The 27,826-nt window shown below is 41.0% G+C and overlaps 2 protein-coding genes across 3 annotated transcripts in view; one reads left to right on the plus strand and one right to left on the minus strand.

The window, feature by feature from the left end:
• Positions 1 to 3,324: 3,324 nt before the first annotated feature.
• Positions 3,325 to 7,030, plus strand: LOC311109319 (protein phosphatase 1 regulatory subunit 3G-like). The gene has a single exon (XM_084152156.1). It carries the CDS (start codon positions 3,765 to 3,767, stop codon positions 4,605 to 4,607), a length of 843 nt encoding a protein of 280 aa, XP_084008282.1. The 5' UTR covers positions 3,325 to 3,764; the 3' UTR covers positions 4,608 to 7,030.
• Positions 7,031 to 7,744: 714 nt separating this feature from the next.
• The window catches only part of lyrm4b (LYR motif containing 4), a 68,437-nt gene continuing 48,355 nt past the window's right edge, over positions 7,745 to 27,826 (minus strand). Inside the window, exons 3-4 of one of the 2 annotated variants that reach the window (XM_084152158.1) lie at positions 15,503 to 15,588; positions 7,745 to 8,609 (exon numbers count right to left, since the gene is read on the minus strand). In XM_084152158.1, coding sequence (XP_084008284.1) covers positions 15,541 to 15,588 — 48 coding nt within the window. In that variant the 3' untranslated portion in view covers positions 7,745 to 8,609; positions 15,503 to 15,540. The remainder of the gene's footprint in view (positions 8,610 to 15,502; positions 15,589 to 27,826) is intronic. The other variant, XM_084152157.1, reaches the window with a different exon arrangement.

Genomic DNA, 27,826 nt, shown 5'->3' on the forward strand with positions numbered 1-27,826 from the left:
CAGGAAGCTATCACTTATCAATGCAATTTTGTTGTTTTGATGGCTGAAATCACAGCAATGATCATTCATAATCAACAAAACAATTATAGGCCTATTTGATTGTGCTTATAAGGTAAATAGGTTATTTTCATATCAATGGTTTGAAAGGGTCTCGAATGTGGGTCTATTTATTTTCTGATGCAAAAATGGCCTACAGTATTATATTGTCATTAAACTATATGTAGATGTTGGCATAAAATATAAATTTGTTAATATTGAATAATGACAATTTTGATAATGAATAATTTGATGATTTGATAGATAGCCCAATACCCTAATGCCTCTGGCACACACTCCAGCATGCTGTGCAGGTCAGCTCTTTGTAAGTTTAGGAGATCTTATACGTTTTGTTCTATGAGATAATATCAGTCCGTTAACATGAACCTTTATGTGCTTTATGTGCATGTTTTGATTGGATAAATGCTTTAAAATTCACAAAATGTGTACAGGTGAGCTCTTTGTAAGCTTGAATAGAGCTCGCCAGCTTATAGTCCTAAAAACCATAAATGAGTTCTCTCTGGTTCGTTCAGCCATTCCTATGGGGGAAATGAATGAGGTTCTGGGAAATGCCGAAAATAAGGTCTGAGGTTAACACAGGCTTAGGAGATCTTATACGTTTTGTTCTATGATATAATATCAGTCAGTTAAGAAAACCTTGATGAATTAAGTATTTTACTGAAAAAAGTATTTAGTCAGCCACCAATTGTGCAGGTTATCCCACTTAAAAAGATGAGAGAGGCCTGTAATTTTCATCATAGGTACACGTCAACTATGACAGACAAAATGAGAAAAAAAAATCCAGAAAATCACATTGTAGGATTTTTAATGAATTTATTTGCAAATTATGGTGGAAAATAAGTATTTGGTCACCTACAAACAAGCAAGATTTCTGGCTCTCACAGACCTGTAACTTCTTCTTTAAGAGGCTCCTCTGTCCTCCACTCGTTACCTGTATTAATAGTACCTGTTTGAACTTGTTATCAGTATAAAAGACACCTGTCCACAACCTCAAACAGTCACACTCCAAACTCCACTATGGCCAAGACCAAAGAGCTGTCAAAGGACACCAGAAACAAAATTGTAGACCTGCACCAGGCTGGGAAGACTGAATCTGCAATTGGTAAGCAGCTTGGTTTGAAGAAATCAACTGTGGGAGCAATTATTAGGAAATGGAAGACGTACAAGACCACTGATAATCTCCCTCGATCTGGGGCTCCACGCAAGATCTCACCCCGTGGGGTCAAAATGATCACAAGAATGGTGAGCAAAAATCCCAGAACCACACGGGGGGACCTAGTGAATGACCTGCAGAGAGCTGGGACCAAAGTAACAAAGCCTACCATCAGTAACACACTACGCCGCCAGGGACTCAAAACCTGCAGTGCCAGACGTGTCACCCTGCTTAAGCCAGTACATGTCCAGGCCCGTCTGAAGTTTGCTAGAGGGCATTTGGATGATCCAGAAGAGGATTGGGAGAATGTCATATGGTCAGATGAAACCAAAATATAACTTTTTGGTAAAAACTCAACTCGTCGTGTTTGGAGGACAAATAATGCTGAGTTGCATCCAAAGAACACCATACCTACTGTGGAGCATGGGGGTGGAAACATCATGCTTTGGGGCTGTTTTTCTGCAAAGGGACCATGACGACTGATCCGTGTAAAGGAAAGAATGAATGGGGCCATGTATCGTGAGATTTTGAGTGAAAACCTCCTTCCATCAGCAAGGGCATTGAAGATGAAACGTGGCTGGGTCTTTCAGCATGACAATGATCCCAAACACACCGCCCGGGCAACGAAGGAGTGGCTTCGTAAGAAGCATTTCAAGGTCCTGGAGTGGCCTAGCCAGTCTCCAGATCTCAACCCCATAGAAAATCTTTGGAGGGAGTTGAAAGTCTGTGTTGCCCAGCGACAGCCCCAAAACATCACTGCTCTAGAGCAGATCTGCATGGAGGAATGGGCCAAAATACCAGCAACCGTGTGTGAAAACCTTGTGAAGACTTACAGAAAACGTTTGACCTGTGTCATTGCCAACAAAGGGTATATAACAAAGTATTGAGAAACTTTTGTTATTGACCAAATACTTATTTTCCACCATAATTTGTAAATAAATTCATTAAAAATCCTACAATGTGATTTTCTGGAGAAAAAAAATCTCATTTTGTCTGTCATAGTTGACGTGTACCTATGATGAAAATTACAGGCCTCTCTCATCTTTTTAAGTGGGAGAACTTGCACAATTGGTGGCTGACTAAATACTTTTTCCCCCCACTGTATGTGCTTGTTTTGATTGGATAAATGCACAAAAATTCACACAAAGTTACGTTAGCTGATGAAGATTATCTCATAGAACAAAAGCTATAAGATCTCCTAAACCTGTGTTACCACAAACCTTATTTTTCGGGGTTTATAAAAAAAAGACCAAAAACTCCATTAACTTCCCCATAGGCTTTGGCCAACAATCCATTGCAGAGTTACTGCCTACAAAAAACAATGGAATTGCCATGGAAATGTGTGGGTTAAAGGGCCATGGGGGAAAGATCCTGAGTCTCCTCATTGTCCCCCAGTAGAATTAGCCTACATTTAGGCAGTGGTGTAAAGTACTTAAGTAAAAATACTTTAAAGTACTACTTAAGTAGTTTTTTGGTGTATCTGTACTTTACTTTACTATTTATATTTTTGACTACTTTTACTTCACTACATTCCTAAAGAAAATAATTTACTTTTTACTCCATACATTTTCCCTTACACACAAATTCACACACGTATCAAGACAACATCCCTGGTCATCCCTACTGCCTCTGAACTGGCAGACTCAATAAACACACATGCTTTTTTTGTAAATTATGTCTGAGTGTTGGAGTGTGCCCCTGGCTTTCCATTTAAAATATATATATATGGCACCATCTGGTTTGCTTAATATAAGGAATTTGAAATTATTTGTACTTTTACTTTTGATACTTAAGTATATTTAAAACCAAAATACTTTTAGACTTTACTGAAGTAGTATTTTACTGGGTGACTTTCACTTTTACTTGAGTCATTTTCTATTAAAAGTATCTTTACTTTTACTCAACTATGACAACTGGGTACTTTTTCCACCGCTGCATTTAGGCTATTGTTTATATGTGTATTTCACACTATGTTGAGGTAAAAAACTGAGCATAATGCTTGTATGGATGTCAACCCCAACACGTTTATGTCATCCTTACCAATCAACTGCATTATAAAACGACTTTGACTACTACCATCAAATATTTCTGTATGCTAGCTATGCTAACCAGCTTATACAAAAGGCAGTCACATCTTCTAAACCTGAAAAGGGACAACTTCTACATGTTATGCAGCAAAAACAGCCAACTATATCCAAATCGGACTTAAGTAAGCACATTGTGGGCCTGTTACAATACATAAATCATGACGGATTTGATGAATATCCACTTTGTTAAATCAGATTATCTGAATACACGCCAAGTTGGTCAATGGAACGTCTGCATTCCATTGACTCCTTCCTTTACCACATCTAATAGTGCTCTCTATTACGTTGCAATGACGTGATGTGAAGTTGCATTACATTCCAAAGACTGATGCTGAACACAGAAACAGGCAGAGTTGGATGATGAGCTGTTAAGTGGGCGTATCACACTAACTGAAAAGTTCCATGGGAATGTAAACTCCATCATTGGAACTGTTCCGGTGTTTATTCATAACACACGCATTACCAATATGTCCGATTCAGGCCTCCTGTCTGATTCCAAACAGTGTTCTCCGAATTCAGGGGGAACCATGCTATCAGGGATTGAAGAGGAGCCAACAGAAAATGGTGATGAGGAGTTGAAAGATGGCTTATTGGAACCACCAGAAATGTATATGAAAGACAGGCGAAGAGCGAAATCCCTGCCCGCGTACCCCAAGCAGGCTACGCTTTTTCAAGAAATAGCCAATAACGGCCGAAAACGGGTGAAGTTCGCAGACTCCATTGGGCTTGATTTGGCAAGTGTGAAGCACTTCAGCACAGCGGAAGACCCGCAAATCCCTTCCAATGTATTTTCGAGACTGCAGAGCTTCCCCCCTCAACCGCAGGAACGAGAGTATCGAATTGGGGACCTGTGCGTAAACTTTAAATCCACCTTGACCATGGACCGTCTCATCCCAACTTTCAAGATGCCAGTTGAGTCTGATGATTTTGAAACCACGGTATTGCAGCGCCACATTAACCTGGAGAAGGTGACCATCACCCGGTTTGACGTCCGTGGGCAGATTCGGACGAATACTCAAAGTTGTTGCAAGAGGGAAGTTGGTGTGAGGTACACGTTCAACGAGTGGCTGTCTTCCGTGGACGCGCAGGCGATACCCATGCCCGTGGGTGACAATATTGTCGGTGAGCGTTATACCTTTACCTTGTACACACCTCCGTTCCTAGACCCAGCTTCCTCAGTGCACTTCGCCGTGTACATCAGGAATGACCAGGGCGAGTTTTGGGATAACAACAATGGACAAAACTATACTTTGAAATATCACTGTACAGGTATGCTGACCTACAAGAGGGCAGCTTTTGATGCCATCTGAAACGCGCTCTTATGCACGTGCATAAAGTTGGTGTCGCTCAACAAGTGGTCTTGTTGTTCTCTGTCACGTGCATTGATATAGACTTTTCAATAAAGTTTCTTTTTCCCTTTACATCTGGCCCCACCGTTTTATTACCAAGGTGGTTATGAGTTCAAAATGATTATTATGACATGAGGCTTACTGAAGATTTATGTGCTGAATTTGAACCAAAAAAGGGAACCACTCAGATCCATCCTATTTTAAAGTAAAACATGGAGTTGACAAGTTTGCATCTGTCCAGTTGAGTATTCTGACCTGGTCTGGTACAACATGTAATAACACAATAATTGCCATTAGGATCTGTGGATGACTGATGAACATTTCTCAGCTACACTGCCAATGGGGACTGCACAGACCCAAGACCATACTAAAAGACTGCCAATTAAGCAGTTTAAGAGACATGACATTCCATCTCACCTGTAGCAAAGGGGACTTCACCTGTTCTACATCATATTTCCATATCATGTCATCCAATCAGAAGGAGAGCTATCCTACTGTGCCGAGGTGTGAATTGTAATGAGTTATGAATTCAGATATTTTTATGAATTGTGTTATTGTGCTAATCAGTTTCATGATTGTGAATGTTCTCTGCCATATTAACAATTGCAGTACAGTGCACTCCGCTAATATGACTGAATCATATAATCAATTTAGTGATGTAAACATCCTTACAATGTACAATGTCCTTGGCACTGTGCACATTGTCATACTTATAAGCGCCGGGCACTGCACTTCATATAGTCAACTCATACAGTGTGTGCACCACCTAATTCTATGTGAATCAACGGTAAAAGATAAGGCTAAAACTTGTGGCAGCCTATTTCCTATAGAGTGCACTACTTTTGACCTATAGTGCAATACTTTTGATCTCTGGTCAAAAGCATTGCACTAAAGGGAATGGCTGGTCTAAAGTAGTGTACCATTTCAGACATAGCCTTTGATTCAGGGCCCATAATATTGCAGAGTATGAAAATGTGTGATGTATCCTAGTTATAATAAAATCATGTGAAGCAAAATCTGTGAAAGAGTTCTCTGCCACGAAACATATTAATTATTGTTTGTACTCCCATGGGCACCAAGGAAAGATTAACGAGCAATCTGTTATATTGGTGTGCATGGCTACACAGTGAATGGCTTGTAGAGCTTGAACAGTGAATATCTACACTGGATTGTTAATTGGACTCGCTGTCATTTCTTGATTTCTAGTTTATTTTATTTTTAATTATTTGTGTTTTTGTAATATTGTATTTGTGAGACATTCTGCTGCACTGTTGGCGCTAGTAACATAAGCATTTTGCTGCACCTGGTATAACTTCTGCAAATCTGTGTACGCGACCAATCAAATTTGATTTGGATAAAATAGTCTAAAAGGCAGCAGGTTCGTGGAACATAATGTAAAACACATATTTACTGCTCTCTGTAGAGTACTGGTTTCCCTCAATTAATGAGAAGAACAGAGATCTGTGTGTTAGCATTACACAGTGCCCATTGGCAGACAGCATTGCTGTCCAAATTACAGCTATGACTACATTTTAAATATTTTACATATGTTTGAGGGTGGAACTTCGTAATGCTTTACATCAACTGCATATTATAAAGCATACATTACACATCTACGTACCTATACATTCATACATAGGCCAGTTACAATATTCTGTAATACATTTGTTTAATGTAAAACTTATGACATCCATATAATTACATAGAATCTCTATGATGACATCACCTTATCAAAACTCCTCCACTACTTTCTCTACAGTCAGAACTTTCCCAGTGTGTTTGGAATACTGTTGGTGGGTATATGAGCAGCATACTATTGATGCCAGTGATGTCACTTCCCTTGTTAGGCCTGTCATGTACCCTTGGTTGTTGTCAGGTTGTTGTCCCATACTATACCTGTCCCCTGACCAAAGTTCAAGAGGCAAATCAGCAAATCACATGGAGTTGTTCACTCTGTCAACAGAGAATCGCTGGTTTCCAGGCTGCAGCGATAATAATCTCTCCAGACAACATCCACATAGACCAGTGTTCAAATATGAAATCATTTCAAATAGTGTTTGAACTCAGGTCTGGAGTCCGCACAGCATGTCTATGTACTCGTTCCTGTAACGGTCCAGTCTTTTTCAGACTCTTGGCCTACTGAACTGAATGTAAACAGACTATAGACAATGTGAAAATGCAAAGTTCGTCTCAATCTTAAATGGTATGTTGATGTAACAGTGCAACACGGTATGTTGTTTTAACCCTGCGATTCATGCACTAAACATGACATCAATTAGGCTATTGAATATATGAACCAATGAAATGGACGAAGTGTTTCAAATGCAAATGCTATTTTTCTTAAACAGTACATGACATTTTGATAATAAACTGTCCTTATCCAGGATCCTCTTATTATTTAAATGTCATCAGTCCCAGTTGTCTTAGTATTTGAACCCAGGAAGCATCACTATCTGAAATCTTTCAAATACTTTCAGTGTTCACTCCAGCCTGCCTGGAGTGCCATATGGTCAGGACTTGGCATTTGGTACTATTATATTGGTCCATTAAGCCAGGCAAGCACAATCAAGCACAGATAAAGTATTTGAAATGATTTCAAACAGTATTTGAGTCCACGTCTCCTCCCTTGATGTTCATGTACTTCAAAACGGATTTTGTTGATCACCCTAAAACGCTGATCAGAAGCAGACAAGATATTTGGAGATGACATATGCGGGAGCTTTCAACTTTGATCCTTATTATGTGTTAAGTAATATGATCCTTACACTACTAGGTCACTGCTCATCCAAAACCAACAAAAGGGGCTATTTTTAGAACAGGTGGCCTTGTGGGATACATTCACCCAACTCCAATTCACATTTTCAAGTCATGTGTAGCATCATCCATTTCCATTATTTGCCATTGCCCTTACTTAAAGCCTCCAGGTATAATGCATCGTAAGACTTGTCATAACAGAATAATAATAGTGTCATAAAGTGACTTACAGTCATGCGTGCATACATTTTACGTATTCAGCAGGAATCGAACCCACGACCCCTGGCGTTGCAAGTACCATGCTCTACCGACTGAGTCATGACTAAAGAGTATGGAGACAGTAATGTGATTAAGATCTGCTTATCTTTAATCTGTTTATACACCATCTTACATGACGATAAATCATATATACACAATACACAGTTGAACAATATAACAAGGGAATCAAGGGCGTGTACACTGTTGCAACTCTTACGGCTCACAAAAGAAGCTCAACATTATCCTGGTGAAGAGAGGGTATATAGTGACCAAGGACAATAGTTATGTCGTCAACGGCGCACAGTTGCCAAGTCCGAAATCAACGATCCCCTTGCCTCTTCCTACCTCATGTATCTGTAAAGGTGTAAGCAATATGGTAGAATCTCTATTGCCTACCAAAAGGCTAGGTGGCATTATTACCATATTTCTAATGCCTATCTGATGCTTTCAGATCTACGACAGTCCATCACAAAATGTCTAGGGCAGTGTTTCCCAACCCCCTCGTGGGGAACGCTAGATAGTCCACATTTTTGTTCTAGTCCTGCACTGACACTTAATGATTAAAATAATCAACTAATCAGCAAGCCCCTGTCTAGTTGAATCATGTGTGTCAGTGCAGGGCTAGGACAAAAATGTGGAGGGTTGGGAACACTGGTCTAGAGATAAGGGACAATGATTTGATTTTGGACTGGACAAAGTATGCCCAACCCATAGGCTATCTCCCACAACACTTTCCCCCATATCCATCCAATGAGGGCGTCGGAAAATAAAGCTTCTGTGTGGAAGGGCAAGTGAGGTTGAGGTTCAGTGCTCCGTCTCCCATGGTCTCTTGGGCATCGTTTCCTCTCGTTCTGAGACACTCCAATGCCCCAATGCCCATCGGAGGTTCCTCTTCGACCCCTACCCCTCAACAATAGTCTTCTGGGTCGGGTACATCTTGCCTATGGCCACCTGTGGAGAAAGGAGAAAAAAATGACTTAAAGGGGAAGTTCACCGGAATTCCATAATTTCATATGTCGTCCATAAAAATTGTTAGGGTAAGTTGTGTTGGCAATCACAACGAATGCATTGTAAAACGGATTGATTTTGTAAATAATCGTCACTTTATAGGGTTGGTGAGGTTGTCAGACAACCTGGGCTTCATTTCCCCACAACATTTCAGTGGATCAGATGAATCCTGTAGGCAGACTATGTCTGACAAATCGATGTTGAACTGTGACCCTGGGAGCAAAGCTCAGTTCATCGATACGGCAAGTTACAACATTGACCTACAGTATTAAAGTCTAGTGACCTGTTCTGACAGTCCGCTGTGAAATTGGACTGTAGACCGTCAGGACTCCTCATGAGTGCACATTTGACTGCACAATCTGTTTAAATGTGGTGCCAATTCAACAGTTCAGATTGAAATGCATACTTTTCCCATGCTATGGATATCTGTGTATATAGTGCACGCATTCTTGACAGTCACCTGCTACTGCAAATATCAAGAGTCGACTATACTTGTCTATCCTACACACACAGCCTTTGAAATCACATTTCCCATGTTATTCACAGATTTTTACTCTTATCAGCACTCAATACACATACTGTATATACAAGCACATACATACACACACACACACACACACCCTAACCTGCTGCATCAACAGAACCAAAGCAGCTCATCCCTCTCTCTCCTACTGCAGGTAGCCTAGCGGTTAAGAGCGTTGGGGCAGTAACCCAAAGGTCACTGGTTCGAATCCCCGAGCCGGCAAGGTGGAAAAAATCTGCGTTCTGCCCTTGAGCAAGGCAACAACAACTGCTCCCCGGGCGCCGGTGACGTGGACGTCAATTAAGGCAGCCCCCTACACCTCTCGGATTCAGACCTACTCTCTGATTAAATGCTTTAGACATATTTCGGTTGAACACATTCAGTTGTGAAACTGACTAGGTATCCCCTTCCTCAAACACATTGACTGACACTGGGGCTAAACCCAACATTAGCTAAGACATTAAAAGACACCTCAAAGCGAGTCAAGGAAGCCATCTGTTAAAAGCCCGGCTGGTAAAGTGCGGGCAACTTGCTGCCCTCACGGGAAAGGGGGAAAAGCAGTAGCGAGTCGGCTAATGCTGCGCCTGTTCATTTCTCAAAGGGATGGCTCAGCAAAGAGGAGCATTAAGATCCATTTGGCAGAGCCCCCACCCCTGTGTAAATATCCCCGTGTTCTGCCTTTAAAAAGAGCCACAGCCAGAACACGGAGCATAGCCATCTACTGGATGTGGATATATAAACCAACAAGGCCTGTTAAAGACCTGTGTTAAAGTTTGCACCTGCTTATGGCTGGTTTAAAAGTGCAGAGCTACAGTACTGTGCAGGTTTATAAACCTACCAGTACTTCACAACAGGCGCCTGTTTTCTTTGCCATCGTCTTCGTTACTGTGTTAGTTTGTACCAGTTAATATGGCTGGCTTTAAAAAAAACATGGAATATTGCAGTGTACTCCTTTCCCTTTACATGGCAAAAAATGTATGCCAAAGGGCCTTGTTGTTATTTTGGGGGGTATTTGCTTTCTGCCTGGACATTCAAGTATGGGGGAAAGACTTCAACACTGTTGCCTGTCCACCTTTATAAAGACCAAGCCTTTTCAACAGGGTACTGGTTTGGATTGTATTCTGTGCGACATTCTATCGGCTATTTTGTAGTAGGTTATGGGACCGGAACTGTAAAGGGTTTTCACCACTTTTGAATTTGTCAGATGAAGTTCCGCCCCCATTCATTTTCAACAGGGGCACATGGAGCAATGCGCAGGGGATTGTGGGAAGGTGAGCGGCAAGAACCCTGCTAGCTAAAAATATTGCACGTGGCCACCACTGCCGTTACCCAATCCAGATGTTTGCTTGAAAATCTTCCGTTCATGAAACAGTTCCCACCTGTCATTAGTTCCGGGCAAGCAGAACCAAAAAATATGGAGGAAAGTCTATCATTGCTGGGTCTGGTTTTCCAATTCTATAGGATGTCGCTTTGCTAGAATACAGAGACAAAATCAGAAAGTCAATGGCATGGAGGAGGACTGCAGAGTTTGTTGGTGTTGATGGTAGACAAAGAAAGATTTGCACAACGATGTTTGCTTGTGCTGCTTACTAGCTATGAAACTCAATCAACCCAAACCTAAAAACTGGGATCAAAGCCATCATTTGTGAATGTGTTGACTAAATTAAAATTGATGAAATCACCAGTAACACATTACATTTTACATTTACATTTTAGTCATTTAGCAGACACTCTTATCCAGAGCGACTTACAGTTAAGTGAGTGCATACATTTTTCATACTTTTTTCATTCATTGTAAATTACACACTAAGCATGATTTTTCCATGTAATATGCTACCAATTGGATTGGTATTTTAACATGATTATAATTATAGCTTATGGCTCTTTCATTGTGCCTGTGTCAAGACTGCAGTCAAATTCCAGGTGACCGTTTAGTCACGGTAATTAGGCTTCTCCAAGCTCTGATGCTGCTGATGGTCATTAGTAGCCTACCAAACTTGCTAACTGCCTGGTACTCAGCACTCTATTGTCCCTCTAATCACTCTGACATCAATGCAAATGTAATTGAAAATCTAATCAAACACTCCATGAGAGCCCATGAGCTCATGTTGCGCAACATTTCTATAGGCTATGCAATTGCGTGAGAAAACAGAGTGATGGCCTCTATTAAAAAGAGTAGGATCCCATCAGCTTTCTATAGGCTAGGCCTACTATATTTATTTCTCAACTTTCCTAATTTTAAGCACATTGCTTATCTTTACAACAGGAGTATAGCCTACCTGGCTGGCATGAAAATGACCCACGGGAAAATAGTCCTCCATTCGCTATTTAAGTGCATAGATGACTTATTTTTTTCCACTGCCCCTGTTTCAAGACAGGTGCATGACAATGGTCCATTCTAAATCAAAACTAATTTCAAACATATATAATTTAGTATATGTAAAGACAAGATTAAATAAAAAATAGTGTGATGGGTGACAATATTAGCCTATCATTTGTGAATGATGCTCAGCTTAAGGCAAGAAACACGTTTTGTTTTGCAACTTTTTCGAATCATAGTCACACCACCCCTCATGTAGCCTAGCCCATAGGCCTATATGCTTTGATAAGATTTGTATCACAACTAAAGTGGCCAAATTACTTCTTAAAATGAAGCACATTAATCCGCTTTACAACGGGTGTAGAGCCTAACTAGCATACATAAGCAGTGCATGAGTTTCAAGTTTGAGGAAGATAATTTACCATAAAAATGCACAGTTCGCATAATGCATAATCGCATGTGGTCACTTTTGAGAATGGTGTTTTCCTGCTAATGGCAATTCGCTCTTATAGCCTACTGCCGTGTGCACATTGCTGCGCTTATAATGTGAAGAAATAGCCTAATAGTGTATCAACATTTTAAGTTAAACGTTGCATCAGGCTCATTGCCTAAAACAGTTTTTTTTATGTTAGTGGTTGTATTAATTTGGGATCTATCGCATCCCACAACTGTCCCAGACTATTTTTGGAATATTTTTTTGTCCTTTGTACTATGGGAGATAGTAGATTGACATAGGCTAGTGCTGTCACTGTTTGTTTGGCCTACTCATCTTGTTTGCTGACGAAAAGTAAATGTGGACAGTTCTTCCAATATCTTCAATAAGCGCCTTGGAATTGGATTAGGACGCGCCCAGTTGCGTCCCTGATGTGTCAGTCTTCACGTATAGCCTGTGAGAAAGACCCGATCACATGATTGAGAGCCATGTGAGTGAGAGGTGCTTCGGCACGCAGCCGGAAATTATAATTATTATATTCAGCCTAAGGGCACAACGGCCACTGCCCGAAAAAAGCATGGATTTTTTAAGGAGGCATTACGGCCACACAAAGGGGATGCAGTCGGGAAATTCGATGCATTATCAAGTTCTTGTCAAATTGTGAGAGACTGATGAAGTGTGTAAAAGCCTGCGCAAAAAACAAAGCATACAGTGCCTTGCAAAAGTATTCATCCCCCTTGTCGTTTTTCCTATTTTGTTGGTTTACAACCTGTAATTTATATGGATTTTATTTTTATTTAATGTACAGTGAGGGAAAAAAGTATTTGATCCCCTGCTGATTTTGTACGTTTGCCCACTGACAAAGAAATGATCAGTCTATAATTTTAATGGTAGGTTTATTTGAACAGTGAGAGACAGAATAACAAAAAAATCCAGAAAAATGCATGTCAAAAATGTTATGAATTGATTTGCATTTTAATGAGGGAAATAAGTATTTGACTCCTTTGCAAAACATGACTTAGTACTTGGTGGCAAAACCCTTGTTGGCAATCACAGAGGTCAGAAGTTTCTTGTAGTTGGCCACCAGGTTTGCACACATCTCAGGAGGGATTTTGTCCCACTCCTCTTTGCAGATCTTCTACAAGTCATTAAGGTTTCGAGGCTGACGTTTGGCAACTCGAACCTTCAGCTCCCTCCACAGATTTTCTATGGGATTAAGGTCTGGAGACTGGCTAGGCCACTCCAGGACCATAATGTGCGTCTTCTTGAGCCACTCCGTTGTTGCCTTGGCCGTGTGTTTTGGGTCGTTGTCATGCTGGAATAACCATCCACGACCCATTTTCAATGCCCTGGCTGAGGGAAGGAGGTTCTCACCCAAGATTTGACGGTACATGGCCCCGTCCATCGTCCCTTTGATGCGGTGAAGTTGTCCTGTCCCCTTAGCAGAAAAACACCCCCAAAGCATAATGTTTCCACCTCCATTTTTGACGGTGGGGATGGTGTTCTTGGGGTCATAGGCAGCATTCCTCCTCCTCCAAACACAGCGAGTTGAGTTGATGCCAAAGAGCTCAATTTTGGTCTCATCTGACCACAACACTTTCACCCAGTTCTCCTCTGAATCATTCAGATGTTCATTGGCAAACTTCAGACGGGCATGTATATGTGCTTTCTTGAGCAGGGGGACCTTGCGGGCGCTGCAGGATTTCAGTCCTTCACGGCGTAGTGTGTTACCAATTGTTTTCTTGGTGACTATGGTCCCAGCTGCCTTGAGATCATTGACAAGATCCTCCCGTGTAGTTCTGGCCTGATTCCTCACCGTTCTCATGATCATTGCAACTCCACGAGGTGAGATCTTGCATGGAGTCCCAGGCCGAGGGAGATTGACAGTTATTTTGTGTTTCTTCCATTTGTGAATAATCGCACCAACTGTTGTCACCTTCTCACCAAGCTGCTTGGCGATGGTCTTGTAGCCCATTCCAGCCTTGTGTAGGTCTACAACCTTGTCCCTGACATCCTTGGAGAGCTCTTTGGTCTTGGCCATGGTGGAGAGTTTGGAATCTGATTGATTGATTGCTTCTGTGGACAGGTGTCTTTTATACAGGTAACAAGCTGAGATTAGGAGCACTCCCTTTAAGAGTGTGCTCCTAATCTCAGCTTGTTACCTGTATAAAAAAGACACCTGGGAGCCAGAAATCTTTCTGATTGAGAGGGGGTCAAATACTTATTTCCCTCATTAAAATGCAAATCAATTTATAACATTTTTGACATGTGTTTTCCTGGATTTTTGTTGTTGTTATTCTGTCTCTCACTGTTCAAATAAACCTACCATTAAAATTATAGACTGATCATTTCTTTGTCAGTGGGCAAACGTACAAAATCAGCAGGGGATCAAATACTTTTCCCCTCTCACTGTATATGGCATAGCCAGATCATGGCCTAACATAAGGACAACTCAGAGTATGCTATTCTGTTCTTCTGAAAGACTACATTTTCTTCAAATTGTGGCTTTGACTTGCAAACATCGTTGTGCAAATATCTCTTTACCCACCATCAACAATCTCTGCAATCTTCCTCCATGCCATTGACCTTCTGACTGTCTCTGTATTCTAAAATCATTCTCAGCAAATAAACAAGGTAGAATTACAACACTCCCCACGCCTCATTATTTTCCTTTTTCACATTTTTTAAATTGGCCTACAAACTGTCAGCTGCTTATTTTCACGTACAGTACTGTATCTAGAATACAAGGACTGGGTTTGCACTAAACAATTTCATGTTAGAAAAATCATGTAGAAAATATGGCTTACGGTTTAGCCTCATACTTCTACTGGTATACTTTTAAATTGAGAACATATAGCTAGCTCAACAATATGCAAATGATGTGAGTTTAACTATTCTCTGCTTCAGATGTACAATGACAAGGGGCACATTGCACATGCCCATTAGGCCAGGAATACCATCATACTGTAGGCCTCTGGCTGCATTGGTGATGCATACCATTATGATGAGCTGCAAAATGGGTCACATGGCTGATATCCTAAGAGAGTGACAATCATATAAAACAGATTGGAGAGCTAACAACTGGACAAAAATATTATGTTCATTTGAGAACGCAACACAGAAAGACAAATTTGAGTCAGATCCCCTTCACCCCTTTTTATTCTAGAATTGTGATAAGTTGACAATTAAAACAAGTTTAAACACTTAAAATGAATCAACATATAATTTCAAAATGTACAAATAAAATAACTTGTTTGTAAATGTTAGACATCTTAGTAAATTAGGCTATTATTACTAAAGCATCATTTCGGGTGAACAAAAAAAAATGTCCATACAAGAGGTGGCCACCTTGCTCCACTTGCTGATCTAATCGGTGAGCTGATTTCTATCCCAGCTCAGCAATAATACACATTATTAACAACTCATTAAGTTTGATAAGTTGAATCAGGTGTGTTAATGCTGGGCTGGAACAGAAGCCTGCACACCCAGCACACCTCCAGGAGCAGGATTGGCCTGCTCCAGTTGTAATAAATTTGAAGCCTACATTGTTTGACACATACAACTCATACAAGGATGTGCCAGCAGTCTCTTGGGACATTCACTGTGACCTCTTCATCTGCAGACAGGGTTTTGCAGCTCTCCATATCTGAGAACAGACATCACAAAGAAACAGGCTTCATTATATTACAATTAGACAGCCCTGACCATTATCTCTGTCTGTCTTCATTGTTTCCCTCTCTAGGGACTAAAACTGGAGCATCTTTTCATAATGTCCTATCTAACACGTACACCTACTCCCTTTTCTGAAAGTTGGAGCAGCAAATCTTTTCAGTCTTCCAATGCTGTTATTTACAAATGCATTTGGAACACATGCGTTTTTAATATACAATGATAAATAGGCCTACATCAAGATAACAAGCTAATATGAAGTTAGCTAGCTGATGATATTTCACTTAGCAATAGTATGTAAAGTTGGCTAGCAAGCTAGCTAGCAGGTCATTAGCCTACACACAGTGGCCTGCTGTAGCTAGCTAGCTAATACCAAATATTATGGGTATACCTACAAGAAGTGGCACGTTGGGCTGTTTAGCTCCCGCCTATTCTTTATTTGGATTGGTGGATACATCTCATTATTGTAATCCTTTTTTGAATATTGAATGAGGGTTATTGACGTCAACCACCTGTATTCAATGGAGAGAGATGCTATGCTACTAGCCTGATGCCATGAATATGCATAGCCATATACAGTTTTTTCTCAAAGTTGCCAGGATGTCACGTGTCCTACTTATCAGTACACTCGTAACAACTTAAGCATTAGGAAACTTTTATTTGATCAAATAAACGTCACGTAGAAAATAAGCCATGATTTGTTTTGTTGACCAAATTCGACACACTCATTGACCTCCATACAAAACTCCTTGCTTAGTGGGCGAAACAATAAAAAGCCACCCGCTGGAGGAAGAGACTTTCCGCAGAGTTGGGCCTCCCTCTTCCTCTCTGCTAATACATTGTTTTAACATTTTCAAAATGCATTTACTTACCTCAATAGGTTCACGCCTATGCTCACACCCACAAAGCGGACAATCTTTTAGAGCAAAGCGTTGTCAAGTGGAGGCGCCGGTTCTGGTCAAAACATACCGTAAGAACTCGTTCTTGATTGCACATTGAATGCCAGCTGGTATGTGCTGTGCTGCTTAGTGTAGTATGACTGTTTTTTCTTGTCGCCAGCCGAGCAGTCAAACACTTTTTCATACATCCAGCAATTTGCATCACTCTCCATTGCACACAGACTGTATGTTCAATCACACTTGCATCATTCCACACAAGTCTACACATGCCTGTTTCTCTTCACCCCGTTTGTTTGCTGTGCTTCTCTCCAATGTGGGCGTTGAATAGTGAGAACACACCCGAAAGCTGACCACAAGTGTTATGCTTTCACATGGACGGAGCACAATTGGTTCATGGCATAGCAGACTCTCATACTAGAGAAGGGGCATCCGCCTCACTATATTTATTTTCACATTGAGATTAAATATATATTTTACAAGAGAGCCCTGTATACATTACAATAAAAGCAGAATAATATAACATACACATGTGTATAAAACAATATAATTCAGCACAATAACAAAATAAACATATTTAATAAAAGCAATCACATTCAACTACATAGAGGTCCTCAATCAATCATTTAAACTGCCCGAGTGGCACCAGCACATCTAACTGCAGTGAACTCTGCAGATTGTTCCATAAATTAGGGGCAAAAAAACAAAACGCAGATTTTCCCAAATCTGTGGAGTCATCTCTAGTGTTATCCATTCCTGAGAGCGGTTTTGGTAACTTATGATTCTTAACTTAATTAAGTTACAAATGAAGGGAGTTTCTGTAAGACTGCTTTGTAAATAAATACAAGAGAATGCAGTTCTCTTCTTACAGACAGAGAGGTCAATCCCAAATTTTTATACAGACTACAATGAGTCCTAAAATGGTCCCTTGTGATAAAAACGTATTGCGGAATTGTAGACTGCGTCCAAGGGTTTCAAAACAGAGGTTGCCGCATGCATGTAAACAATATCATCAAAATCCAATACAGGGAGAAGCGTTGTTTGAATAATCTTTCTCCTATTTTCAATACTGAGGCATGATTGATTTCGATATAAAAAAACTATCTTGGATCTTAGCATCTTAGCATCATCATCAGCTTTTCTATATGCGTTACGAAGGACAACTTGTCATCAAGCCAGACACCCAGGTACTTATATAGAGAAACAAGCTCAATTTGGGCTCAATTTTTTGCACAAATATACAGGTCCTCAGGGTCAACATTTCGTGACCTAGAGAACAGTATGAGCTTGGTTTTACTTGTATTTAACACTAATTTAAGATCTGTAAGTGATTTCTGAATTGAATCAAAGTCATCACGAATGGCCTGCTGCACTGAGGTGTCACAGGAATACAAAACTGTGTCATCTGCATAGAGATGAATGTTACAAGTATTAACTGTGTTTCCTATGTCATTAATACACAAGATTAACAATAATGGACCCAAAATAGAACCCTGAGGAACACCTTTTTTTAATCTCAAGAAATTCAGATTTAACAATCTGTCAAGATGGCCCGAGTTCTGTCGCTAAGATAATTCTGAAACCATAAACAGGCTGTATATCCCAGGCCTGTTCTTGATAACTTCTTCAGCAAAACAGAATGATCAACAGTGTCGAATGCCTTTGACAGGTCAATAAACAAGGCAGCACAGCTCTTTTTAGCATCCAAGGCATTGACAAGATCATTAACAACTAGCGTGGTTTCTGTGGTAGTACTACGCCCAGATCTAAACGCTGATTGGTTTATATTAAAAATACAATTATCAGATAAAAAGGAACTAAGTTGTACATTAACCAAGGATTCGAGTATCTTAGCTAAACAAGGTAGTCTTGAAATGGGGTGATAGTTGTCAAGATCATTTGTCTCCCCACCCTTATGGAGCGGCAGCACATATGTGGATTTCCATGCTTTTTTGAATACTTCCTGAAAACAATGTTAAATTAAAAATGTGGGCTACTGAGCCAGCAATAAAGGGAGCTGCACACTTAAGCAGACCAGGCTCCAAATGATCAGCCCCTGTGGATTTGTTTTGGTTGAATGTTAGCAAAGCATCCAGGACTTCTTTATCAGTGAATTTCCAGAAAGAAAAAAAAAACTCCTGACCAGCATTTTCAGTATCATTCAATAGATTTTCACCATCAACATCCAAACACCATTAACATACAAACAAAGAGATGGCTTTGAAAACATTCAAATATATAGCCCGCAGAGATAAAAATTGTGATTAAAAGCATTAATGATATCAATTTTGTCAGTAATAGGGCCAGAATCTAAATTAATTTATTGGGGGAGAGAAGAGGAGACACAACCCTTCAGTAACGTAACATCTTTCCAAAATGTACCTGGGTTGCCTGTACATTCAGATAGTGTATTAACATAATAACCTGATTTTGCTTTTTTAACTCGTTTTACACACAGATTTCTCAAATCGCCTTAAAAAGACTGCCAGTCTGGGCCCGAGTTTGTGAATCTAGCTTTGGCCCAGGCAGCATCTCTGTATGACTACAGATAGCTCTGGACTGAATATTTTTAATTCTCAGTTTTTTAAAGGGAGCATGTTTATCTACAATACAATTGAAAACATTTGAGAAGTGGTTCAGAGCCAACTCTGGGTCAGGTATAGATTCAATACAATCAAAGTCACCAAAATGAAGGTCACAAAAAAAAAAAAAAAGGCCTGTTCATTGAAATGTTTAAAATTCCTCGTTGATAAAACAAGGTTTGGATGTAGGCATCCGTGTATCCCTGACACATACAATGGGACAGCGGTCACTAATATCCAAAGCAAATACACCACTCCCAGCATATTTCTCTGGAGTATTTGTAAATAGGTCGTCAATCAAAGTCGAGTTCGTAGGGTCCTTTAAGTTTGGACGAGTAGGCTTTGTAATCAGCTGGGTCAAATTTAGATAAGTACAAAAATCCTTTAAACAGTCAGCATCCTGCATTCCCCATGCAAGATTAAAACCTCCAGCGATCCACACCTCTGGGGTAGTAGAAATGGCAATTAAAATCAGTGAGTTTGTTTAGTACACACTTCCTGGCAGAGGGTGGACGATAGATTCCTATAACTGTTATTTTTGAGTTTGAACCCAACTGAAGACTGAAAGCCAACAATTCAAATTGTTTAGGACTGGAGGTAGCCTTTAACAGAGACACAGAAGATGATTTGTGTAAATAGCAACACCACCACCTTTGCCTTTCCTATCAGCCCTTAACACATTGTAACTATCCATAGCAACCTCAGAGTCCAGGGTTTTATCAGTTAACCAGGTTTCAGATAAAATAAAAATATCAGGGTCTGCCTGAGAGGCCCAGATCTTGACATTATCCATTTTAGGTAATAAACTTCAAAATGTTAAGACGTAAAATGTCAAACCTTTTCTGCATTTAAAATCACACAGTTTCAAAACAAGTCAGATTACTTTGAGATTTCAGAACAACATGAGACTCAAAGATTAGATTATACCTATTAGGAAAAGAAAACAAAGTAGGAATAGCAATTACATTTCTCCGGTTAGCACCATTACGCACGTCACCACTTTCAGATACAACATGTGGAACTCTCACAGTGACTATATAGTGCACTACTTTTGGCCAGGATCTTTATAGGGAATAGTGTGCAATTTCAGACGCAACCTTAGCAAGTGTACCCTCTACGCCAGGGCCGGCGCCAGAACGAATCAGTTGGACGGGCCTTTGATATCCATAGCCGGGCACGTTTTTTCACGGGACCATTAAAAATAGTAAAGACCATAGGCAGCTTGTGAATTTAAAGTTTGGAGACAATTGTCCTACGATTTCTACTGATCTTCATGACAGTTATGATTATTTTTATATGCACATTTACGTGGAAGTGTTTCACTTCAATAATACTGTTTTTGTTTCTCAAAACCATGGTTAATCATAAAAATCTGAAGTAAAATGACAAAACTCTAAAAGTTAAAATTCAACTAAGGCGAGAGCACCAGCCTCTGCCAATTATGGACACTTTGATACACTGCGGCCCATTGGCGGCTAAAGAAATTAGCGCATAGAACTCACATATAGCCTAAAGGCCAATGCAGCAGTAGGACAATAACTTCCATAGTCAACTAAGTCAAATACATAGGCCTAAAGCTGACAAATAAAAACAGGAGAAAATATCCTGATAAATTCTGGTTCTTTCAATCCCATTAATCTCTCTACTCCACCTCCCTGCCTCCCATTAACTTGAGCTATTGCTAGTTAAGTGCAACATTGTATAAAATCATCAACTGGGTTCGGCCAGAAGCTGTTGCTAGCGAACTTGCAACATTGTATCAACTAGCCTATTTCGGGCCCTCCATTTCCCACGCCAGTGAGCTCGGGACAGACGGCTGTTTTAGTGAAGTTTCCACTGGATATATGGGATCATCAGATCATGATATTCTGTTCTTTCACACTGAGGCTTGGTGATTATTGAGGCCGGGGGTGTTGGAAAATAATAATAAAAAAAAAAACAGACTTCTTTAAAATGTGTGAGGTGAAGACAATTACTGAGAAGCTCAGCTTATTAGTGGTGGACGTGGTGAGTTAAGACAATCAGAAATCAGACATTGCCAAATGGGCACTTTCCTACATTTGCACACAGCAGGCCAGGTAATGACTGTAATTAATACATGCATTAACATATATTAATGTAACCAAATGACGGGGGATTAACGGTACATTTACTAGGCTTACTGGTGACATGTGTAATGGGGAATTGATACAAATAAATAAATAAATAAATAAATAAAGGGCAAACAATTCACAGAATGAAACAATGAACGCACAAGAATTGGCAGAAGACAGTGCATTCTGGAGAGTTGAGTGCATGCATTCTGGAGAGAGACGCCATATATTTAGCCAAAAACCCCTTCCCTTCTTCTTGTTGCAATTTAAATTGTTTTATGAAAGACATTATCTTCATACATACACTACATGACCAAAAGTATGTGGACACCTGCTCGTCGAACATCTCATTCCAAAATCATGGGCATTAATGAGGAGTTGGTCCCCCCTTTGCAGCTATAACAGCCTCCACTCTTCTGGGAAGGCTTTCCAATAGATGATGGAACATTGCTGCAGGGACTTGCTCCCATTCAGCCACAAGAGCATTAGTGAGGTTGGGTACTGATGTTCGGCGATTAAGCCTAGCTAGCAGTCGGCGTTCCAATTCATCCCAAAGGTGTTAGATGGGGTTGAGGTCAGGGCTCTGTGCAGGCCAGTCAAGTTCTTCCACACCGATCTCAACAAACCATTTCTGTATGAACCTCACTTTGTGCACAGGGGCCTTCCCCAAACTGTTGCCACAAAGTTGGAAGCACAGAATCGTATAGAATGTTTTTACATGCTGTAGCGTTAAGATTTCCCTTCATTGGAACTAAGGGGCCTAACTCGAACCATGAAAAGCAGCCCAAGAACATTATTCCTCCTCCACCAAACTTTACAGTTGGCACTATGCATTTTGGCAGGTAGCGTTCTCCTGGATTTGTCCGTCGGACTGCCAGATGATGAAGTGTGATTCATCCTGCTCCAGAGTCCAATTACATTTTACATTTTAGTCATTTAGCAGACGCTCTTATCCAGAGCGACTTACAGTTAGTGAGTGAATACATTATTATATATATATATAAAAAAAAAAATTTTACTTTTTAAAAAAACCAATGGCGGCATACTTTACACCACTCCAGCTGACGAACAGTTATTGTGCTGACGTTGCTTCCAGAGGCAGTTTGGAACTCTGTAGTGAGTGTTGCAACCGAGGACTGACAATTTTTACGCTCTACGCACTTCAGAACTCGGCGGTCCCGTTCCGTGAGCTTGTGTGGCCTACCACTTTGTGGCTGAGCTATTGTTGCTCCTAGACGTTTCCACTTCACAATAACATCACTTACAGTTGACCGGGGCAGCTCTAGCAGGGCAGAAATTTGACGAACTGACGTGGCATCCTATGATTGTGCCACGTTGAAAGTCACTGAGCTCTTCAGTAAGGTCATTCTACTGCCAATGTTTGTCTATGGGGATTGCATGGCTGTGTGCTCGATTTTATACACCTGTCAGCAGCAAGTGTGGCTGAAATAGCTAAATCCACTAATTTGAAAGGGGGTCCACATACTTTTGTATATATATATATATAGTGTATTTTAGACGCTTTTCACTGACAGCCGCAACTCAATCAGCTAGACATATGAAAACACGTGCAGCCCAAATTCAGTCGCGATGCGTGAGTAAAATCACCGGGGAAGCCAAGCCAGGAAAAAGTCATATTACAACCTGTTGTGATAATTGAGTTGCTTGCTCTATAACCTGTTAGTTCGTATGCCTTGACACTGTGATATACAGTGTCTTCGGAAAGTATTCAGACCGCTTGACTTTTTCCACATTTTGTTAGGTTACAGCCTTATTCTAAAATCGATTGAATTGTTTCCTCCCCCTCATCAATCTACACACAATACTCCATTATGACAAAGCAAAAACAGGTTTTCCCATTGAGCACGTCTGGGACCTGTTGGATCGGAGGGTGAGGGCTAGGGCCATTTCCCACAGAAATGTCCGGGAACTTGCAGGTGCCTTGGTGGAAGAGTGGGGTAACATCTCACAGCAAGAACTGACAAATCTGCTGCAGTCCATGAGGAGGAGATGCACTGCAGTACTTAATGCAGCTCGTGGCCACACCAGATACTGACTGTTAGTTTTGATTTTGACCCCCCCTTTGTTCAGGGACACATTATTCAATTTCTGTTAGTCACATGTATGTGGAACTTGTTCAGTTTATGTCTCAGTTGTTGAATCTTGTTATGATCATACAAATATTTACACGTTAAGTTTGCTGAAAATAAACACAGTTGACAGTTAGAGGACGTTTCTTTTTTTTGCAGAGTTTAGATCTGTATTTAATGACGAAATGCTCATGTCTCCACCCTAACAATTGGAGTCGTTGTCCCAAAGGCAGAAATGTAAGCGACAAATTTAAGTCTGCATATTATGCCCATAGAAATGCATTGGGCTTATTCCAGGCAGATTTTGGCGAGAGTGAGCCCTCTCGCGTCGCTTCTTCCTTTCTGCTGAAACTCTCTCACCAGAGAAAGCATCAGAGTGTGCAAAACAGCGCCCCTCTGTCTCAGTATGTGTAGGCCATGTATCTGATGCCGTCTGGCCAGAAATAGTATGACATGCCATACTCTTTTGGTCCAGACAGCATCAGATACATGGTCTACACATACTGAGACAGAGGGGCGCTGTTTCACTCGCTCGTATGCATTAACTGAGATTGATGAGTCTTTCTGTTGGCGCTAGTCTCAGCCAAATAAATGACCAATATTTCAATATTTTTGTTGGACGGGCAAGGAGGTACGGTAGGGCAGGCCAGGCCCCCTAAGGCCCGCCCATAACGCCAGCCTTGATCTACGCTCCTACCCTTGCTCTGTGCCATCCATACAGTCTACCAACCTCATGCCCTCTAACAGTGTGCCAGTCCTGCAGTTCTGCTTGCCCCTGGGGCCAATGTGGAGTGGTACTGCGGATCTCTTTTTCCCTGACATCAGATAAACTGCAGGCAAGCAGACGGGCATGCCTTCGTCCTTCAGCTCGTAGATAGGGGGTACCAGATGCTGCTACCCAACCTTCTACTTTACCAATACCTTAGGGTTGGTAAAACCTCACCTTAACCATTACTGATCAGTCTAGGGGCAACAGCGTTTGATTTAAACAAACCAACCCACCACACACTAGTTCCAATACAATAGTAACCTTTGCTGCTTAAACAGCATGAGCTCATATTGGTGTATGGTGTGTTTGTCTGCAGCCTGAAATCAATATTGGGCGGCACTAAGCCAACCTTCTGGTAAATACCACAACCACCAATGCAGATCATTTGCGGACTTTACTTAAAAAACTATAATTACAGAGACCATGCAGAGATTTAAAATGGAGACATGTTTCAAGAAAGACAAACAACACACTTTACACATAATAGGTTTAAATTAGGATGCGGCACGGGGACCTGTTATCTCATTAAATTCACCTGAGTTTCCCAACCTCCTAGTGCTTCTTCTATATTTACTCTCCTCACGGCTGGTGAGAATCCAGATGCTTCCAGCGAATATCAAAGACATGCGAACAGCTGGCCATGTGTCAGACAGGGAAAACTTTTGACGGTCCTCAAAAGCGCAATCACCCAACGGTGGAAAGTCCCACAAAAAAAACCCTCAGCCCCATTCAAAGACCTTAAAAATACATACATTGTTCACTCCCCCACTATAATACCAATTCCTCATCTAACAAAGTTGGAAAGATGAGAGAGAAAGGTTTGTACTATATTGCACTCACCGACATCAGCGAACTCCTCAAGGAAGGAAGGGATGCCCTTGTCGTATTGGAATGGGGCCCTCCTCTTTGAGACTTCCTTCTCTGCGCCTGGCTGACATTCTATTTGTCCCCTCCTCCCAACCTGTCCGGGGTTGCCACAACTAGTAGTACCTCTAGATTCTGACACTCTGCCACTAATATTCCAGTGCCTTTAATACACACCTCAATTAGTGGAATAAACACTTGTGTGCCTGTCCTCCATGGTTCCCTTAGAATCCCTGCCTAGGCTACATGGTAGACCATATGGGTTAGGAAGTTGTCAAGATAGCAGAATAATGATACTCAGCTGGCAAGGAAATGCTGGAAAAAAACATCCTTATGTTGTCTCCAAAACAGTCACATTTGTATATATGTTCAAGCTATAGCACTATAGCACACACTATGTAGTATGATTCCCTGATAAAATAAAATGCTAAATACAAATTATAAAAAATTAAACAGGTTCTAAAAGCAGCAAAGACTTTAAATCTACTTTCTGTCTTCTATTTTGCTATGGAAAATCAATATCACAGTATTGCGATACTGAAGCAATCTGAAGCAAACTGGTGGGGAGTGGGCTGGTAACCAGAGGGTTGCTAGTTTAGTTTATTAGGATCCCCATTAGCTACTGCATAAAACGTACAAATACATGACAAAGCACAGAACAGTAATAGACAAGAACATAAGCTATTACACACATATATATATATATTTTTTTAAATGAAAGACACCAACGATTTTACTGAGTTACAGTTCATATAAGGAAATCAGTCAAATTGAAATAAATAAATTAGGCCCTAATCTATGGATTTCACATGACTGAGCAGGGGTGCAGCCATGGGTAGGCCTGGGAGGGCAAAGGCCCACCCACTTGGGAGCCAGGCCCAGCCAATCAGAATGAGTTTTTCCCCACAAAAGGGCTTTATTACAGACAGAAATGCTCCTTAGATTAAACAGCTGTCTGGGAGGCTGGTCTCAGACGATCCTGCAGGCGAAGAAGCGGGATGTGGAGGTCCTGGGCTGGCGTGGTTACACGTGGTCTGCGGTTGTGTAGCCGGTTGGACGTACTACCAAATTCTCTAAAACAACATTGGAGGCAGCTTATGGTAGAGAAATGAACATTCAATTCTCTGGCAACAGTCTGGTGGACATTCCTGCAGTCAGCATGCCAATTGCACGCTTGCTCAACTTGAGACATCTGTGGCATTGTGTTGTGTGACAAAACGGCACATTTTAGAGTGGCCTTTTATTGCCCCCAGCACAAGGTGCACCTGGGTAATGATCATGCTGTTTAATCAGCTTCTTGATATGCCACACCTGTTAGGTGTTGAAATATCTTGGCAAAGGAGAAATGGTTACTAACAGGGATGTAAACAAATTTGTGCAAAATATTGAGAAATAAGCTTTTTGTGTGTATGGAACATTTCTGGGATCATGAAACATGAAACCAACACATTACATGTTGCGTTTATATTTTTGTTCAGTATATTTACACACTATTCATATATACATATTCTTATACACTACAGTAAAATTTGATCTTTAGAAAGAGGCGAGGCGCTGTGTTAAATTTTTATATATATATTTTTAAAGCTTTCTTTTTGCCTGAGTAACCTCTGGTGGCAGATAATTCCACAATGACATGGGCCACCTAGTTGGTGCCATCTCATGCTGCTGTGCCCTTGAGCAAGCTACTTCAGCCTTAAAATGGCTCCAGCCGGCTCTGCACTGCGTCTGACCCTGTTCTTCAACCTCTCTGTGGGTGTGTGTGTCTCGGGCGGAGGTTTGGGATAAAGCAAAACGACAGCTCTGTGTCCTGTGACTATAGACAATAAAGCAAATCTTCTTCATTTTCTTATTCTACCCATTAGATATCTTTTGCAGCAAAGTGCCACCATTCCAAGACGAAGCCTATCTGAAAAAGTAGTAATCCCTGTTGGGACAAAAATAAATGTGTCTAGGCTCAGTGTCTGGCACGGGAGGCGGTTGTGCTTTAGAATGGAATTGGCAAGACACATGTAAGACACTCAGTCATGCCAAGAAACATGCTTGCTAGACTCAGACATCCCACACAAACACCTTGTTGTCAGTACCTTTTTAAACATACATGTTTGATGTATCCAGTGGCTCCATTGAAAAGGAGATTCAAATCTCAATGGGACCTGGTTAAATCAAATACACATACATAAGTTAATATTTGATTTATATAGGAGGGTTAGTCTGGTCACTGGTTCTTTGGATTTAAAAATAGATCTGGAATTGTAGGCCCCTCTGAATGGGTGCGATGTAAATTGTCATTTTTCAGCAGTACCACAAGAGGGACGCCGCTACTCACTCAACCTGACCCAGTCTGTGCCGTTCACATTCTTTCCGTCTCTCTCATTCTCTGACACACACACACACTTATTTTGTTTAGTGGGTGTACACCAGTACCTGAGATGCATCCCACACCTCCAATACACACACATACACACACCTTTCGTTCCACCGACAGGGCTGTGTGGACTGTGGTGGTGGAGGGGGCGGGCAGGGAATGTAGTCGCAACAATTCACTTTCATGTTAATTGTTGCGGCTGTAGCAAGCAGGCGGCTCATAGCAAGGATGTCCGCAGATTCCCGCCACATGCACACACACAGTGTGCTGAGCTAAGCAAACTGAACACACACATACAATATCTTTTAAAAGATGTCGCTGTGATGTGATTGCACAAGAGAACACACACACACACACACACACACACACACACACACACACACACACACCACACCATACCATGATCACGTATGATCATGAAACAAACTGTGTGAGGTAGGTACACTGAAGATACAGAACCATTTAGAGTACACACCTTTCTCTCTGTATTCGCACACTCGCAAGCACGCACACACACACACACACACACACACCAAACCCAACACACCGCTAC

This window comes from Coregonus lavaretus (assembly GCF_964263955.1).
Source record: "Coregonus lavaretus genome assembly, chromosome: 34".
NCBI lineage: Eukaryota > Metazoa > Chordata > Actinopteri > Salmoniformes > Salmonidae > Coregonus > Coregonus lavaretus.

Excerpts from the sequence above, each read along its gene's own strand:
- LOC311109319 (XM_084152156.1), top strand. The coding sequence starts at position 3,765 with ATGTCCGATTCAGGCCTCCTGTCTGATTCCAAACAGTGTTCTCCGAAT.